Source organism: Cinclus cinclus, chromosome 2 (assembly GCF_963662255.1).
Source record: "Cinclus cinclus chromosome 2, bCinCin1.1, whole genome shotgun sequence".
NCBI classification, from domain to species: Eukaryota; Metazoa; Chordata; class Aves; order Passeriformes; family Cinclidae; genus Cinclus; species Cinclus cinclus.
In genome coordinates this window covers 58043283-58063759 of record NC_085047.1, presented here as the reverse complement: position 1 = coordinate 58063759, position 20477 = coordinate 58043283, and the positions used below count along the sequence as shown (strand labels likewise).

General features: G+C 39.6%; 1 protein-coding gene across 1 annotated transcript in view; it reads right to left on the bottom strand.

The window, feature by feature from the left end:
* The window catches only part of ENOX1 (ecto-NOX disulfide-thiol exchanger 1), a 127533-nt gene that overhangs the window by 79457 nt on the left and 27599 nt on the right, over positions 1-20477 (bottom strand). Inside the window, exons 2-4 of the mRNA XM_062514773.1 lie at positions 15247-15420; positions 13345-13551; positions 6253-6486 (exon numbers count right to left, since the gene is read on the bottom strand). Coding sequence (XP_062370757.1) covers positions 6253-6486; positions 13345-13551; positions 15247-15420 — 615 coding nt within the window. The remainder of the gene's footprint in view (positions 1-6252; positions 6487-13344; positions 13552-15246; positions 15421-20477) is intronic.

The following is a 20477-nucleotide window of genomic DNA, read 5'->3' as shown; positions in this document are numbered from 1 at the left end:
CTGCCTCATCCCCACACTCAGCACTACCCCTTTGCTCATGGTTACCCTGCCCAAAGCCTGTCTGGAGCTGCTCAGACTCCAGTTTCAGTTTGTCAAACTGGGCCCAGTTCTGTTATAATAGGAAGATGGCACAGCTCAGTTCAGGATGTAAAATTCTTCACTACGTATAACTGCAGCCAGGGGAGGATGTATGGCCAAGGTTACTCTTAATCTGACTTCTGACTTGATAATTTATTGCACTTCAACTAAGATTTCTAAACTGCAAAGACTGAGTTCAACACAAAAAAGAATAAACCTTAGGAGGTGACTGCTGTGGGTGAATCAGGTCAGAGAAAAGGTTCACTAACCTCTCTCATCAGCAGCCTCAGCCCTGCTCCTCTATGCATCAGGAACAATTTGCCTCACAGCACACACCACTCACTTCTAGTGCCAAAATGACAACCTATTTTTCTCTTGGCTTAAGAGCTTCTTCTGTACAGAGTGTCTGCCAGTGACCTAGAAACACAACTCTTTAGTCTACTACCCTCACCTTCTTTTTTTTCCTGCTCAAATCCCTTATATAATTTTGCTATGCATCACACACATCAGTCTAGTACTTTTGGGATTAATAACATTTTTAACCCAGTGGCATTGCATAACAAGTGAGAATCAAGAAATACAAATTCTTACTGCCAAAGGGTTCTCTTAAAGAATGATTAATATCCACCTTACCATTTTTAAATAGCCTTAACTGCATACTGTACCAAGTAACTTTTCCAGTTATGTAACAAATGTCTAGCTGACACTAGATTTGATAAAAATACATGTATATGTTCACTAAAAGATATATTAAAAAGTAATCTTTCCCCCCAACATAATCAAACTCTTTCTTTCTTTCAAATTAAATCCCACAAGATTCTTCCAGGGGTGGGTGTTTCATGTCAGACTCAGAAATCCATTATCCTCTCCTGCTGATGCCATTATTTCCAATGAAAAGTAATTATGAGGGTATTGAGTTTCCTCCCTATTTCTTAAAATCACACCACAAACTTTCAGAGAAGTGAGCTGCCATTTCCCAGCTCTTAGTAATTAACTTGAGACATTTTGCAGTGTGGTACATTTAATCCAGTGGGTTTATATTAAAACCTCAAAATCTGAATTGATACAATACAGCAGAAGTGAGGGAGGATGCTTTTAGTAATGCACTAATCCGTGAGTGTACCTCCTGCAGGCTTTGGGAGGGAGGTGCCCAGGGAATTGGGTTACTAGGCTGCTGATAGCTGAACCCACCTTATGCTCTTCTGCCAGCAGACAAAAGTGCCCTTGCACCATGCCTGCTCACAGCCCCTGTGTGAGGCTCTCAGAGCCAGATGTATTGTGCCACAGCAGATGTCAGCAGCATATGGAAGAAGGAAGGAGAAAATGATAATCTAAAACCAAGAAGGGTGAGTGAACAGATTTGATGCTTAAGCGTTGAAACATGTCTGTTTTAGGGCTCTGTCCTGATATACCATTAATGAAAAAAAAAAAAAAGAAAACTGCACTAAAAAAAGGTCCAGAGTCTCAGCGTTTTAACCTGGCATTCACTGGATTTGTTCATAGGATTTCACTTTGCCTCCCCTTCTGACGTAGCTCTGCACTGAATTCGATCCTTTCTGGTTGAGACTTGCCTCTCTGCATAACTGCACTCTTTCTGCAGTGCTCCACCAGTCTGGCTCCCAAGTGCAGGGTGATAATGAAAGCAGTGTATTTTTCTTCTTAGTGAAATATCCTACCTCCCAAGCAATTAAATGTTGTTTATACTTTAAATGATGTGCAAGAGTTTAGATTGTCAGGCTTGATGTTACCTGAGTCTTGTGCAAGGCACATCCCTGGTTAGTTCATTCTACTGTAACTGCCATCTATTTATTTAAATTTCCAATCTGTGCTCTCTTCAGGGGATAATGCAGTGCCTGGCAAAGAAGCAGCTTCACGATTTTTGAATTATATTTCTTAAAATGAAAAACCATATGAATAACTTCCCTGTCCTCATAAAGAAACATTATGTTAAAAAGGGAGGTAAATTCTAGGGTATTGTATTTAACTCTCATATATTTATGCCTCCTTTGCTCAAAATATTTAAAAAAACAGATATTCATATATAAAGAGATGCTTTTGTTAGGTGATAGAACTATTTAGCTACTCGCAGCAAGTAAGACAGATGTAGCATTTTAAAGGATCTTATTTGCAAAAAGTGATTTCTGAAGATGATACCATTAGGTACAAATAAGTTTGAATTAAGAAAACCATAATGTTTGAAATTCTGCTTTGAAATACAAATGTCATAAGCAGAGATTAATGTGTTTTGTTCCAATGCACCTGACAGAGCAGCATTCCACTTAAAAGGTTCAGCCTTTCTCCAGTTGTGATCATGATCTGGGCACCACATGACTTAACTGTTTATGATGCACCCAGGAAAACAGATGTCAGAGCATGCAAATTTGAACCTAAATATCTACTGACACATCTCACTGTGCAGTAATAACACATCTGATTTAACACTAAGGAATTAAAATATCAGACATACAGAAATGCTGCAATGAACCAGAAGAAGTGAAAGTAGTGTAATAGAAGAAGACACAATATTCTGCTGTTTTTGTCAAAACAAGAACTCAGGGTCTATTTTCAAGGACTGTTTAAGGAGGTAAATAACATTTACACTTCACTGTAAATGGCCTTGGATTCCCAGAATTCACATCTGTGAATTTACTGAGGTGTTTCTTCAAGGAAACACGGATGAGAAGGAGCTCATGCTCTTCATGTTGCTCATCTAGCTGGAATGCTGGGGCTCATTTCATTCTGATAACTAATGCTCAGGCTAATGACATGAATGGTGCAGGAAAAGAATGTCCATACAGCCAACAAGGAGAGAGATAGGAAGAACTTCACTTGCCGGAGTACTGAAGATTTTTATAAATAAAAGGAAAAAGGCAAAAGGGAAAGGGAGATACACATAAACGAACACTGTTTGTCACACATTGAATTGGAAAGTGGTGAAAAATTGCATTGCTCCATAGTTTGGTGGGTCTCTTTAATTTCTGCAAAAATCAAATGTTCAAACCAAGTTCTTTGCAGATATGAAGGGATTCAGGGTAGTCAACAGGGAATGGAGAGTATGCCACATGTATATGAGGCCTCACATGCAGTAGATTCCCAGTCCCAGTCACCAGGCACTGAAGAACTGGTTCCTTTGCTCTGCGAAGCTCCACACCAGTAGAGTCTACCTGGCTGAAAATTTACAATGAACTTCTGTTTCAACTGGCACAAAAGTTCCTCTGCACTCTCTCACCCACAGTCATGGCTGTACCAGGTGACTTGAGCACACCAGAGGAACAGTACCATGTTGACAACACTGGGGCCAGAAGTTTCCAGCTAAGTCTGTTGCACAAAACCAATGATTTCTTAGTCTTATGCTGCAGTTTTCAGAAGCTGAAAAAAATATATTGTCACCTCTGTTACAGACCCAGTAAATATCTAGACCACATTAGGGGACAGGCTGATAAGCCTACTTCTTCTCTGCTCACCATAAGATTTTGTGGCCGTCAGAAATTTCCAAGGTTATTTTGACACCAAAAGTTGCTTGGATTCAGACCAAGTTGTCTACATCTGCAGTTGCAAAGCAGTATCTTGGGTTGAGATACACTTAGTTATTTTGGGCTGCTTTTTAGCTAGTGTTGCTCTGTGAATTTCTGGAGGCACTGCAGGAGCTGAAACCTGCATATTGGGCACCTGCAGCTCTGTCTCACAAGCTAGCAACAGAGCTCGGGAGTCTTTTAAAGTGGGCACCGTAGCAAGGTCATGACTTTCCTTAAGAAAACAACTGCAGAGCATCTGCTGAAGAACCAATCTTTCAAGTTAAATCATGCCAAGTGCAGATATATTGTGATCCTTCTTTACTTTAGGATGAATTGTCCAGGCTTTTTACAGCAGTGCAAATGTAGTGATAATACAGAGACCTGAAATTTTAACTCCCAAGTTTTATATATCTCTGTGAGTGTGTGTATACGTGCATGTCTACATGTGTATGTGTATATATACATATTCTGCTACTTCCACTGAAGTCCACATTTAAATTTTGAGTGTATGATGATGGTTGGACTCAAACTTAGAGGTCGTTTCCAACCTTAATGATTGTATGATTCTATTACATGAACCACCCTTTCATGTAAGAGTAGTTGAAGAGTTTTTTTATTGAGAGTTAAGAGTTGAAGAGTTTTTTTTTATTGTTGCTTTACTCCTTTTTTTTTTAGGATGTCACAGAGCTAATGTGGTGATTCCATGTTGCCCAAGGGAGCCCAAAAAGTTCAACACCACTATTTTACCCTCTGGCTGTGATGCCCTAGGGAAGGTAAGGCAGACCAGTGTAACTACTGAAGCTCACCTCTGCTTTCTTTACTACCTAGAACAGGGCACAACTCATGCCCACTGAGAAGATAGGGGTCTGTTCTGCATTCTCCACCCTTAACTATCTGTATAGATCCAGTTTTGGTGTCTTTAATCTCACAACAAGGCAACTGTTAATTAACAGAACTTTTAAAATTGCAATATATTATTTTCCAGGATTTTAATAATTTTCAACCAATAAAAAAATAAACTTACTGTTTTTTCTTTTTTTTTTTTTTTTAATGAAGTACATTGCTGAAAGTTCATTTCCAGAGAAAGAGTTATAGCGTTGGTCTATATAGTGCTAAAATTTTTTTAAACTAAATTTGAACATGTATGTCAAGCTCTGGTTAAATTTCCCTTAGGACAACCAAAGATATAAATGCTTGGAGTAGATTTTAATTAAGTATGGAAACTTCCCAAAATGAAAAGAAAAATCCTTCTAAATATAGTCATCTTAAACATCTTGCAAAAAACCCACATTCAGTTGCCCCAAGCAATGACTAGCCATATGGAACAAATTGTCCAGACTTCTTGCATTTTCTGGTTTAGTTCAGGAAACCTGTAGGCCTTGCTACATAAAGAAAAACTTCCTTACAAAAGATTAACTCCTAAAATATTCAATTAAAAAGCAGATGGATCTAAAACTGGACTGGAAGCTAGGTATGAATTAAAATTTCTTATATTAGAGCCTCTTTCCTCCTGGACTATCAACCGATCTGGGTTATTTTACCAATCTACCAGTTTAGACAGATTCATGAATTATTTGATGGAGAAGTGCATTTGGTGGGGATAAGAGTCAGCCAAACTAGTAACTGACTGAGGTAGTAGTAACAACTAACAGCAACCAATGCAGTACTCAGAGAGACAGCAGGGTGCATCTCTGCTCCACGCTCCAAGGATGAAACACTGCACTGTCCTTCTTCAGCTTCCCAGACATGTTTCATAGTCAGAACAGAGACCAGTGTGATGACAGCTGGATAGTCTAAGTCTAATCTAGACAATTCTGAAATAGTGGCAAGAATCACAGCTTCTTGTGACCTGGCACACAGTTAAGCAATGTGCTTGGCCATCATGGGGGGAAGAATGCCAAACACAACTGCTAAACACTTGATGAAAATAAATACAACTCTAAGTGGTGTGAAGAGTTGTTTGCTAGATATTTCTTTTAAATTTGGTTACTATGAATAACTTTATTTCTTCCCTTCTTACTGTTTATGTTAGCTATTAAGATAAAATGAATCCTCAAAGTGCGCCCTTGAAAAATATTAACTCAGTGAAAGTACCTAGAAAAAAAACAAACAAGGAAGCAAACACATACCAAAACATTACACTACTGGCACAACTAATTCTAACCCTAAAGAAGGAGTGAAAGAATGGATGGTGTGTATCAGAGATAAGTTATGTCAGCTCATGAGAGCAATTTGAATGCCAGGGACATTCAAATGCATGTGATGGAGTAACCTACATGTCAAGGATTAAATTAATTTTAAGAATAAAGCCTTTCATATGAAGAAGGATGCTTGCAACAGGTTGTCTTACTGTGAGAGTATTTCCAAGATATATGATGTCAGCAATTTAACAGGAAAAAACCACCCATCTGTAGCATTCTGAAGGCTGTGTTTCAGCTGTTAAAGCACAGGTAGATAGACAGATGTCATGTGTTTCCAGCAGGTGGGTGAGTATCAGTACCATTGGCATAGAAATGGTGAAGAAAGCCATTTCAGTGGAGGAAAGCTAACAGGGCAGGTAATGAAGCAAATCACAGAGAAACTGTCTTCACTGCTCTGGCCTCTGAATGGCTCCTGCTTTTAAGGAATAATAAACTGAGAAGTAGAAAATGCTGCTCACCTTTCAATTTTTCAGCCAACAAAGCAGCTTCGTGTTCAGAATAATGCATTATTGCCGGAGGTGAAGGAGGGCGCAGTCTGTCTTCTTCCATTTTGCGTCTGTGGCGTTCTTCTCTGGCCAACATTCTTTGTTTGCATTCCCATTCATAAAAGTCATCTCTTGCCTGAGCAAAATCAACATGAAGTCGACCTGAATCCTTTTTGTCTGTGCTAGATCCTAATCTCATGCGGTAACCTGAAATCAACAAGTAGAACTAACTGTTGCAGGATTTATTTGCTTAAGTTTCTCTCCATTTTTCCCCCTTTTCAAGTGCAGCCAGGTAAAAATGCACATTAACAGATTCCCACATATCTATGCAATATCTATCAATCACCACATTTTCACAAGAAGATAAACACCTATCCACACATTTTTCTTCACAATTTCTTGCACCACCTATCACCATAGTAGATGAAATGAAAAGTCAACCCTAAGGTATAGAACCTACATTTCTGTTTAGAAGTGTTTCAAAATACGTAATTTTTCCAATTGATGCTCCCAAATCTTAAAAGCACAAAAGACAGACAAACAAAAAACAATTACTTGAAATGGATCCGTTTTAGTCTGAATGGGGAGTCCTTCTTCCCCTGATCCTGTTGAGATCATGTTCAGTCTAGTGTTTTTCTCTACCCTGCCAAAGGAATCGGAAGTATGGAGAAAGGTCGAATTTTCTAAAAACCATGACTACAGGTGAACGTGGAAATTGTGCTACATAAATTCCTGTGCTACAAAGAGGATGGTTCCATAACTACAGTGATTCTAGATCTCAGATTTTGAGACCTTACAATTGCAACCACTATTTTCAAATTCCCCAGTGAATATTATCTAGCAGCAAATATAAATCACCTGCAAAATAATTGAGTTCATAATTCCTTAAAGTAATTTCTAAAGTAGGGACAGATTTATTAGGTATTTGCAAGACTCCTTTCAGAACAAATAATTAAACCTGTTGTACCTTATCATTAGGGATATTCTGCATACTCATAATTTGGTCAATGTATCATATTCTAAAGTTAGCACACTGCAAAGTCTTTAAGCTAAAGGCTACACAGCAGTACAAAAGGGCCCTGCTCTGAACTAAAACCCTTGACCACTAACAGAGGTCAAAAAAACCATGCCAGAGCTATAAGAGGAAATTTTGTGGTTGTATTTAGGCACCTATCTTTTTTCCAAGTTTTATTTCTGAGGCACAAATATATACACAGAGCAGTTTGTCTAACTTTAAAAATGCCAACTCAGAGAAAGTGTGAGAAAGTACTATGTAGAAAGCTTCAAACAGAATCTTCAAATGTGGGTAAAATTAATCAGTCTACACAGGACAGCTCTAGTTTCTCCATGCCAACATGCAACAGCCCAGCAGAGATTTCTCAAATGACAGGATGCTGCAGAAATGAACTCTGTGCTGAGCTGGCACAAAGGAAACTCAGAAATGCACACTACTGCAACCACTGCATAATAACTCCAGGGAGATGAAACTTCTATTCAAAATGTCAGGAAAGATGGTGTTTGCTGCTTTTGATCTGCAATCCAAGAGAACCTACCTTCCAGTCTTATGATTTGCCTGTGGTTTTAAGAGCTTTAGCACCTCACCACCACAGTTAGAACTCAGTTCTGAGCTCCCTCCAGGAATAACAAAGATGAGAATTGTGTGGTAGATTAAGCACATCCTTGCAGAAATGCATATCTAGGTATACTCTCTTTTACTGCTGGAAAAACACCCTGCTGTATGAATACAAGGGATTGTCTGTACTACAGCACATGGGAGACAATAGCTTCAAAAACATTAAATATCCATATATATAGTGATCCTTCAAATAAAAATTCTTCTGGGTGCCTTTTGATTTGACATTTTCTTTTCAAACATCTTGTGGAGTTCAGCAAAGGAGTCTGCAGGCGAGGAAAAGACATGACTTTCATTGTTCAGCAAGGACCCCAAACCCAGATGAAAAACTTGGGCTAAATGTTTCAGAGGTCCTTCAGAACCAGAGGGCATAAAAAACTGCCTCACCAAGGAATGGTTTTGGTAGGTTATTACTAATGGAACCTATAAAATTTGGTCTCCAAGATTCAGGAGCTTGGAGTGAAGTAAAACTGGAGTGGCAAAGGAGGGGACTGTTCATTATTTTAAATTCTTCTTGGCTTTGCTTTGTCTAACTTAGAGAAGCAAACACCACTCTTTCCCCCAAAAAGCTTTTTGTGGTCATATATGTCGATCTAATCCCAAGGTGGAAAGGGAAGGGAAGGGAAGGGAAGGGAAGGGAAGGGAAGGGAAGGGAAGGGAAGGGAAGGGAAGGGAAGGGAAGGGAAGGGAAGGGAAGGGAAGGGAAGGGAAGGGAAGGGAAGGGAAGGGAAGGGAAGGGAAGGGAAGGGGTTACAGATACACCCTATTCAGTGTGACATAATAGAAGAAGAGTGTGGGTGACCTTTCAGAACTGGGCTCTGAACTAATGAGGGTGTAATTATATGGTTTTATCTATATAGGTGTAGGCACAAAGGAGTCAGCCAAAAGGGGTCAGTGGTGCAGCTACCCTGATAACTGTGACAAATGTTAGCCCCCTGCTCCCCGCCAGTTTGGCGTGCCAGCTGCATTCCTCACACAGTGCTTGCTCTATGCCAGAACAGCATTATCAGTAATGTAAAGGACACTGCCAAGGTGCCAGGTCTCGTGAACCTAAAATTAGATCTCCCAGCTGGGCTGCACTTTCCAGGAAGACTCAATCTCTTTTCCTCTCCCCCTGCCATCTTATGTCTCCAATGGCAGGAGCACAACAGTTACAGGCAGAGACAGAAATGCAGCACTGCAGGAGGCAAAACCCTTGTGGACTTCAAGGCCCCTCACATAAGCTGAATAAAGAATTAATGAAAAGGACTGTGCATCTATAGGCTTTGTGTGCACTGGTAATGTTGAGTTGTACTAAAGTGGCTCTCATTTTTGAAGTAAATGGGAAAAGAACCTGAACAGTGTACATTAGAGTAGAACTGGACAAATGGTTCCCTTTGGGAAATCAGTTTAAGTGCCTTTAAATTAAAAGATTTTTGGAAGTTTATCATGAATCACACTAAAAATGTGACTGCTTGTTTAACTCTAAAGACTGAAGGTGGTCAGACAGCCAGGTGATTTCCAGAAGCACAGAAATTTGAATAAACTGGCTAAGAAGGGACCTTGGATCATCTAGTCCAGAGCAGAGTTAGCTTCAAAGCCAGACCAGAATGCTCATTGGTTTGGCATCTTTCCCTTAAAAAAACCCAATAAATGCCTTTAGGATGATTTCTTGCATCCTCATATATTAGGCTTTGCAGACAGGACAGGACCAATGGCCCGGCCAGTGAAGAACAGACTCCTTCATGGCTTGATAACCAGAAAGACTCTGCATATACAACTGGCAGGTTCTATTTTGTACATGAGATCCTCATGCACCCATCTGTGCTGGAAATTTTGAGCCCCAAGGCTGCTGGGAGCCTCATTTTTTTTCCAATATCATGTCTCCCTATTGATGTTTCAGGGTGTTTAAATGCATGAGAGAAATACCTGGCACTGCCTCACCTTCATGCATTGGCAATGAATTTTTTTCCCCATCTCTTTGCTCAGGGCTACAGCAAGCATTAACTTTGTGCCTGGCTTGTCATTTTTAATTTCAGGTTTGCACACAATGGAAGAGGAAAAGACTTTGGGAACTTGCCAAGATCCTCACTTTAAAGGAGCAGAAACAGGAAAAGTTAATGAAGGTGCTAAATAAAAATCAAACAGTACTTTCACATCACAGGTCTAGTGCAAACTCCATGGCTTGACTTACCTTTGAGTGTTGCTTTACTGGGGACCAGCCAAATAGCTGAGGGCTAACTGGGGATCTAGATCAGAGTGTTAATGGTGATCAGATCAAAATAAACAAGTAAATGGTACTGAAAGGAGACCCACAGGGGGAAATAACAGCACAGGAAAAATGCATACGTGGGCTTTTGGGGTATAAACAGGTCTGCCTCCAGACACTTGTTTGTCCCATATATTTAAGTCGGGGGCCTTCAATATTTGCAGGAGTTATCGGCCAAAAGAGTAAAATACGTAAAATAAAAGTTTTGAGAAAGAGCTTTCTCATGGGCTGGTACGATGATTTCACAAAGTCTTTTCCTTGGGAGATGAAAATACATCTCTAAGGGTTAAATGAAACCTAGCCTTCCTCAAGTCAGCATTTTTATCATAGCCCTCTACCCATCTTCCAGTCTCCCTTTTCATACACATTTATTTGGAAGTACAAAGGAAAAAAAACCTCAGTGATTAAACTGCTTGATGGATTTTGTAATCACTTGCTCTATTCTGATGATAAGCATGGGATAAATGCAAAACTTGATGAGATTAGATGGGCTAGACAGATAAAACTGATTAGGTAGGAAAAATTATCATTATACCAGAAATATCAAAGGCATGACTTTCCCCTACTATAACACACATGCTATATTTGTACATCTCTTTTGTCTCTTACAGGGAAAATAAAATGCCTTAAAAATATGCTTTGTTCCCACCATTTCAGAATATATGATGTTTGAGAACGGAATAAAGACTGGTAAGCCTCCTCCTGCCCTGCTATTTCAGTACAAGCCCCTGCCTAGTGCCAGACCTCCCTGATAGTGATGGGGCACAGTCAGTGCTTTATGCTTCATCTGCAGACCTCAGCAGCCTTGGTAAAAAGAAGTGGAACTTGGCTATAGGGTGCTCCTGCATTTCCTTCTCATCCCTGTCAGTACCACTTGCTCTTTCCCCTGTCTAGTTGGAGACAATAGGTACAACCCTTTGGAAGAATGAAAAGGTGTGGAGGAAAAAACAGATGGGCAGGGAGGCCGTGGAGCAGATGTAAGAGGAAGCCCAGACAGCAGCACGAATGTGACAGAAGGAAACAGAAGAAGGAAGGATGGATCAGGAGCTTGGAAGTAAATTTGAAGAAAATTCAGAATGAGGAAGAATAAGGAAAGGAATCTTCCACCTCCATTTCTACGCAAGTCCCATCTTTCTGAGTGAGTGCTCCAGTGCATTATGAATGAGGACACATGGCAGCACACAGAATTTCCTACATCTATGGTCCTTCAGGATTTAAGGCAAATGAAATTAAAGCTTGACTTGGAGTGAAGCAAAGGCTGCAGCCAAACCACTGAGAAGAAAACTGAGTTGGAGGAACACTGGTTCTGGCACAGGGTGGCAGCCTGTACATCTTTGAGTTTTTCTTTGCTCTCTTTTTTGCCACTATTTTGTTTATCACAATCCAGTAATACCAGTTCCTACTGAATCTGATGTGCCCCTCTTCTGTTCTGTTACTAGGGTCCCCTAAACAGAAGCTGGAAGCTGGTAAATGTGCTACTGCTTGTGATTCCTCCAATCTGATGCAATGATCTACAGCATTTTTGAAGTAACATGAAACACAAATAAATGAGAAGCACAGAAATCAGGAACAGAGAATTGGGAAGGAGGAGCTGGAAGAAATGAAATGAAAATTTTAAAAAAAAGAAAAGAAAAGAAGAAAAATCCAGAGTGGAATAAAAACCTGGAATAAACCTGAAAATATAGCAATATTACAAAAAAATCTTAACATAGACCAAATAAAAATAATGATTTTCTGTAATTCTTCAAATAAGTATTTAAAGCAAGCAGCCAAGTCAGAAAAAACCCTCTAGATAGGTTTTTTTCTGATGACATATTTCTAAAGTTGAGAGGATTGCTCTTTCTTTCTTTCGCTTTCTTGCTTCTTTTTCTTTCTCTCTCTTTTTTTCGCTATCTTTTTCTCTTTCTCTCTCTCTTTTTCTATCTCTCTCTTTTTCTCTCTTTCTCTCCCTTTTTCTATCTCTCTTTCTCTCCTTCTTTATCTCTAGTTGATGGTGATTTGAGAGACAGCTTGTTTCTAGCTGTGTGAGCTTCCTATGGACACCTACAGGATGTTAAGATTCTGTGCTTATTGCTAAACAGAAGATGGTCAGGGTGGGATCTTAAAAAAGAATCCTGGGTTGTTAACTCTCTCCCAGGCTCAAAAGGATGGTCCCAGTGGGTGCTTTGAGGTCACCTGGAACAGGGTGGGTGTATATAAGCCAGGCTGTGTCAGCTTGTCTTGGCCAAGGAGCAGTCTCTGGACCTTGTTTATTCAAGAATAAATTGCATATGGGTTAAAAGTGTTACACCACAATTGTGAGGCAAAACAGTGCTTTTTTAGTCTTTCCAGGACCCAGAAAGATGGATGAATCAGCCTGTGAAGTGCAGACAAATATTACAGTGCATGTAAACCAACTCAGTAGGGTGAAAAAGGACTTGGTTAGCAAGTCAATCCTCAAATGAGGGAGATTTTAACCTCGAGAGGACATTGACAGTCACAGAAGCCTAAAATGTGAAAGCAGATTTCTTTTTCATCTTTTGTCTTCATTTTTTTCCCCTGTGAATTAGAGGTTGGGAGGGGGGGGTGTTTGTTTGCTTGGTTTCTTTTTTGTTTTGAGGTGTTTTTTTGTCTGTTCCTTTGTTGGAAAATAAAGCAATTCTGACATTTTACACCCTGTAGTTTCTGTAGCACTCGTTGTCATGGGAGGCAACAGACGTAGCCTACAGATGGGGCTCAGAATCTAACCCATGCAGTAGCTGAATACATGCATGCATAAAGACAGACTTTATTCAGGCTGCACCACAAATCTATAAAAATATGCCAGTGAAATTGCCAGCCTATCAGAAAAATTGGCACTGGAAAACAGCAGAGTTCCTGGCCTGGTGCCCTCCTCTTTCCACAACCTGTGAGCAAAACTATATAAACCTATGTAAACCGAAAATAAGATTGTTCTGTAGTGAATTTCATGATCCACTGCATTGTTGGGATGTCAGGAAATTGCTCCCAGGTAAGTAACATACAACACCATGCATGAGTCTCAGCAGACAGAGAGAAATTAACAGAATTGCTCCTTGCCACTTCATGCTACAGCCACTGAGTTCAAGAAAGACTTGCTGAGATAAAAGCTAAGAAAATAAGCAAGCATTAGCACCACAAAATACAAATGAGAAGCAAGAAAAATCCATTAAAGAATGTGAAGTACCAGAAAGGTAAATGGCTTTATCAACCATGAACTCCTCTGCAAAACGAATGTGACAAAAATTCTTCTTGCTTTTCCGAATTGCTGTTATATCTCCACACTGCTCAAAGACTTCCTGAATGATTTCCTCCGTTGCGTTTTCTGGTAATCCTCCAACAAACACTGTTTTACACCCAGGAGGTCTCTCTCTTGTTGAAGGTGGCGGAAGATCTAAGTAAAAACAGAAATCACATTGGAATACAAAATTTGTCTTTTGATCCATTGGCTCTATTCACCCCTTTAATCAGTTCTGGGCAGAAACAGTTACTTGACATAGTATGGAGGCAGAAGAGAAGGACAAGCAAAATAATTGAATATTGCAGAGATTATTCCAAATTGATTACTTGAATCTAAATCCTTGCAAGCTTTAGGTGGTACTTCAAACATTAATTCCTGCCACTGCAGGTTGTTCTCCAGGACAGACAGTGTGGCCTAAAATGGTCTTTCTTTTCCCTGTACAGCCACACAAAAAACAGAAAAGTATTCTGTTTCAAAGCAGAAGAGCTTCTGCAACTGATTTGACCCTGAGCACAGATCTCAGACTCTAGTGCAGTGCATTCAAAGCCTGAACTGCAGCATCTCTGGCTCATACCCATCACTCACCACGCTCACCAAGTGTGTGGGCTGTGAGCAAGCCCATGCTGTGTACACCCTGTGCACTTGGGCTGGACACCTTTCCCTGGTATTAGCATAATTTCATTTCTGTCTCAGAGCACAGGAGCACAACAAACAGAAGAACAAAGTGGGAAACACAACAAAGTGACAGCATGATGAAAACACTCTGCCAGTTATCTGTTTTGTCTTGTTGCCAGATAATGGAGCAGACGCCAGCACAGAGGAAGGATAACCTCATTGTTTACAAGTGCTCATGAGGTGGAGTAGCTAGAAATGCTACCTTCATGTATATATAGAGAGAATGTATACACACTTAAACTGGAAAAACTATTAAATTTTTGAAAGCCATATAAAAAAATAAAAGCTATCATAACACTTCACCTTGTTTATACAAAGTGAAAGTAATTGTCTAAGAAGGAATCTGAAAATATGACTTATTTTTTGGCCCTTTTACACAAAAAAAGGAGGTTACAACCTTAAAGTGTACATATACATACACATACATATATACTCACATACATAATCAGTTTGATTAAACTGTGATCTGGGTACACTGCAAATCCAGAACACCTGAATATTTGCTTAATGTTCTCATTTCACAGTAATGGTGAAAGTCACTGGTATGATGAACCTCATGGAGCCAACACACAAAATCAGGGTTTGTGCCTGAGCTGGTATCTCAGTGAGAACAGTTTTCCATTTTCACAGTCACAGAAAGAACAGGAGGGAACCTGGTCCCTGCCTTCAAAAAGAAGAAGGAACTCATCTGCCTTGTTGAACCTCCTGAAAAATGGCTAGAGAGAAGACATAGCCCCCTTCCCCTCCATCTCCCTCACAAAGGGAATTTGGGGTGCAAAGTACTGTGTTCAGGCACAAAATCCTGGATTGGTCCCATCTAACTACAGGCACCTGAAGGCGAGCACAGAGATGAACAGGACCATATTACCTTTATGTTTTGTGACATCCTGATCTACAGGAAAGACAGGTATCCACTATGAGCACGGTAGAGCTTTAGGCTGTGTTACTTTTCTTTAAGTATTTTTCTTTTTTCTACAGGCTTTTTTTTATTTTTTATGTGACCTTACAGAGACAAATAAGGATGCTCCTATACCATATCATGCTTTACACACAGAATAGACCTTAGAACAAAAGACCACACATGCCTGTAATTAAAAAGCATGACTGCTATTAGATAAAAAAAATCATGCAATGTATTTAGGAAAGAAACGTTCTTTCTTCAGATCCACTTACTTGGGTTTGGAGGAAAGAGTGTGCAGCTTTTGCAGTGAATTATTTCTTTGACTACAGGCACATCTGTTGGTGGTGGTGGTGGCACTAACCCCATGCCTGGTATCATTGGGTTAATCGGAGTGATTCCAGTCATCATGCTAAGGCTTGGATCAAAGCCTGGTACACAGATTGAATCTGTAAGTATAGAACATAAAATCTGGGCTTATAAATCTTGAAACTACCTAGTAAAATTGTCTTGTACAGACAGTTTCACTTTGTCTTCCTTGTTTGTTTCCACAAGCATCACTGTGAGAATTAGGAAGAGGGGGAAAAGGAAAAATGGAAAAAAAGAAAAGGCAGAGAAATAGGGAGAAGAGAGGGAGAAGGAGAGAGAGAGAAAAAGGAAGAGGGGGAGGGGGATGAGGAGGAGGGAGCTGCATTCTCAGTGGAAAAAAATAAACTACGCATAAAGAGGGGAATGTTACATAATCTAAGATATTAACATGACTGAGTGAAATGTAGCACATTAACGTGTAAAACCATGCACCATGAATATCTGTTATTATGCGGAATGCAATTTTCTGTTCATAATGCTACTGTGGTGTTTACGTTGCTTTCTGCCCAAAGCATCCAGAGAATATAATTTAACATCGATATGTCCTCTCCATCTAATTGTCAGACAGATTTATCACAACATAGCCTTCTCACACATGTGACCTTGATTTGCAAACAATATAGAGAAAGATTCATTTCTGGCTGCTTTATAGAAGTCTAGTTAGCCAAGGCTTCTAACAATTTTACCCTGGAATATAAATTTTCGGCTGCACAGAATGGGGTCTTTTTGAACCTTGGAATTAATTCCTTCATGTTACTTAATCGGATTAGTAGATTCTCCTCAACACATGTACTATTAACATATAGCACTACAGCGTCATAAAGTAAAATGAATATTTGGCAAGCATTGCTCTTTCTCATTCCTGAACTCTTTGCCAAGACTTCTATACATATTACTTAAAGCTGAAAGATTTACTGGGGAGCACCAGTGCTTTAACACCAAGAATTGTAATAAGCAGATGTTTCAGAGGAACTGAGAGCCAATTTCTGAAATTCACTTTCGTTAAAAAAAAGGCTTTGGGTTTCTTGAGGTGTAATGAATAAAATATTTTGAGAGACTGATCTCTTTGTTGGCATAACATTGCTGCTATTTGGCATAATCAATTATTTAAAAGAAGAGAGTTACTTTGGTGTTCTACAGATTTTCTTCTGAGTTTTCTGGCTAGCAACTGGAAAGTATTTAATGATACGTGTAAACATGGGGTTTGGTAGCTCAGGAGCTTGTTTATTTTGAAGAAGCAAAGGGGGAAGAGGGAGAAAAGTTCTCAAGCATTTTATACATACACATATACATATACATATACATATACATATACATATACATATACATATACATATACATGATTTGAGCTAATTCTAAAAAGGCAGCACGATTAATGAAATGTGACCAGAGAGACACCAATTTCTTCATCCTAAATCTGCTGCCAACAAGCTATGTGGCCCTCGGTCAGCCCTCTGACCTTTCTGCATCTTCATTTCTGCATCTACAAAACAGGCACAGCAATACTCACTTACTGTTGAGTCCTAGCTCACATTTTTTATAGCACTTTACAGGTGTAAAGCACTCTGTGGGGGCTGAAAATTAGCATTATTATTCCTGTGAAACATCCATAATCGTCTTCTCCAGGAGGGACAACTGAGGACTGAGAGCTACTCTAAGAGAGCTCATATCTGTCTCAACTGCACGCTCCCTGTTCTTCACGCACTGACTGTGAGCCTTTACCACCTCCAGGCAGTCCTGTACAACAAGCGTAGCAAGTGCACAGTAAGCAAGGATTTGCTTTGGGCTTAGTGAAGACTAGTATTAATGAAAAGTCATGATATTACATTACTTTTTTTAATAAGTAGGTTTATGAAAAAGGATTTGCTCTGGGTGTGATGCTTTTTCTCCAGTATTGATGTATATGCATTGCTCTTCAGATTTAGCTTTGAAACTTGGAGCCTGTCATTTATTCTGCAAGATGCTGTGTTGGTCATATATTAAACATTCATGGTGAATTCCAGGAGATAAAGTTAGAGGTGAAAGGGCAACATATAATTTAAAGAAGTCCTTAGGGTATGCTAATAATCTTATTTTTACAAGTCAGGTTTCTGATAGCCACAGAGGACCATCCTGTGTAGCACTGTCTGGCTGTGAGTGGAACTCCATCTTTGCTACTTGCTGCTAAAACATCCCACAGAGCTCAGTGGGATGCAAAGAGGGTCACCATGCTAACACCCAACACACTGTGCCATACCAGTCCTCTCCTGGGATCAGGAGAGACCAAATGAGGCATTTTGTCCACGCCTCTGACAAATGTAGGGTCTGCTAGAGTCCCAGCCAGATATAAAATTTCATATTGAATCCAATATCCACAACAGACCTGCAGCATTCTGGAGCACAGGTACAAGATGAGGGACAGAAGGCCAAGTTCTCCCTGTCCCATAAGTACCTTTCAGGCCCCACGTCACAGCCAAGGAAAAACATCATCATCTGGCAAGTGCTACCACAAAGTGTATTTAGCTTTTGCTGTTCTGTCCTTAAGACAACCACCAGACACATTTTAGCTTCTCTCCAGGGCTAGCGACATGAAATAATAGCAAACTCTGCCCAAACCACAGGCCCATGCTCTCACCCAGGGCAGAGACGGCAGGTTTCAATAAGGTACAGTTCTCTGAATTTTCCTTTGGCATTGGTGCAGACACAGAGAAAAACAAATCTAAGGGAGATGGCCACAGGGAAACACATGTCCACAAACACTGTTAATCTGGGCATGGGGAGGGAGAGCTTTTAAGCTGCATGCTAATCAGAACAGGTTTGTGAATCAAGCGGAAGAAAATTATTTGCCACTAATTCCTGGCACATTCAAGGAAATGCAACTTTGTAAGTAACTTTGCCTGTGTTAAATAAGTACACAGCTTTGTCATCAGTTTCTTTTACAACTAGAATCAACCTACAAGAGCATGAGCAAAGTGCTGGAGTCCAGTCCAACACTCATGGAATAGCCTTCTAGGAGTGCTGGGACTCCATGCCTTCAGAAGGTGACTGTGCTGAGGTATACTGAAGAGGACTCAGTCAATAATTCTTGAAATCTAATTCCACATCTTGCAGGCACTAATCCAAGCCACGCTAAGGTTAATAGCAAGACTACTAAAGGCACAAACAGATTTTAACACTGACCAGGTTTACTTTCTCTACCCTCTTGCATCAGTTGCTTCATTTTCCCAATGTGTTAAATTAGGAATGAAATGCTTTCATACACAGAATGAGCACTAAGTGGATGCACAGGTACCAACTGTTGAGCATCCTGGAAATGAAAATCATTCTCTGAAAACTAAAAACTATTATTATGCATTGTACTGATGGAAAAATCCAGATGAATTTCGGAAGAGTGAAGCTCTTGTTTGGACCCCAAAGAGACTGGTGGTGCTTGCATCTCCAGAGAAGCTGATGCATGCCACCTGGATCTTTCTGACAAACCATGACAAGAGACTATAGATGAGGCGTCCAAAGGAAATACTGGGCTGGAGTCTGAGGCGCAGAGAAAAATGAACAATAAAGTCACCGGAAAAGAAAGTCAATAAATTTGCCACATCTGCGATAGGATCTAGAAGAATCCCAAGTTTAACTATATTAATGCCATTGAGTGGTGCAATAATAGAAGCTGGATATATAGCTCTTGTCTTGAAACAAGGAATGATCATCCATCAGCACCACCACTGCAGTCTATTCCATGTCCTGGCAAAATGCCTATCTGGAGCAGGGCCAGGACACCAAACTTAGCACTGGTGCAACTCCAGTTGAACTAACTGGTAAGATTGTTCGTCTTCAGCATGAAAGAAAATGATAAGAGCTATGCAAGAATTCAAAAAAATAGGAATCAATCCTGCCCACATATGATTTTTTTTAACAGATCCCCTTAAAGACATGATTATTAAGATATTGTAGACATTATTATGCTACACTAAACAAAAAGATATATTACATTTAGAAGCAATATATCTGAGGAGTTCAAAAAGCAATATTTTATGTTTTCATTGATCATGGCATTCTCTTTAAAGGGATCCATATATATATTTATGCAGCTAGTTAAGGGTTTATAAATTATAAAAAAAAGTCTGGAAGAAGAGACTAATTTTCATTAAAAATATTAATAAACAATTACTAAATGAAATCATTAAAATGGAAAGTAATTGGAGATCATAAAGGACTTTGAAAATGGAAAAGCACATGTTGATCAAGTTAGAGTCCTTGTGGATACTGTACAAAAGGCTTGAACATTCACATATTTGTATAGGAAAATAAAAGCATTTAACATCAGTATTTTGAAGTCCATGTTCTGCCTAAATTTGGCAAAACAAGTTAATACCTATTTCATCTGATAAGAAACTGGCATGGTGGAGAACAACGAAAACCTTTGGAAAGCAAATATTTGGAACTGGCCATTAGAGAAACAGTAAGAAAAATCCTGAATACGAGGAGTAATTTTTAAAGCTCTTCTTCTTTTAAATGGAATAAAAGAACAGAACATTTCACAGGAAAACTCTGAGTCTGAAAAACCAGAACAATAAAATCCCTTTGATGAAAACTACATTCTAACCCACTAAGTAGAGTAAAACAATTGCTTTTCTTAGGTCCATTTTGGAAGGGCAGAAACAACTTTGTCTTCCATAAAAAGAGCCACATAATCTTGTAGAACCATCCTCCTTTCCTTCTTTGGCAATGGTTGGTGTCACAATTACCTTATGTTTTTGCCACATTATTGCTGTGCCCAGGCAACAAGGATGTTTACTGCTGCCAGCTTTTGGGTACTTTTGGGCACTGCACTAAATTGCCAGTTCCAAAGTTACCACCGCATTTCCACCACCCCTTGCCACAAGGTACTTATCTGATCAAAAACACTTTTAAAGGGTATAATCCCCTCTTTGATTCACAGTATTAGCTCTTAGGTGTGTTTTTCGTCTTTTTGGTTTTGTTTTTTTTTGTTTTTTTTTTTTTTTTGCCTGCAACTGCCAATTGTTTCTATGGAGTTTTATGACAACTGCCGTTGTATTTCTGTTGGATGCATAAGAACATCACAAAAAAGGGGGTTGTGAGCCCCTGCTCGCACACATGGAAGGTTTCCACCATGGACATCATCAGCCATGTGGCTCAGATC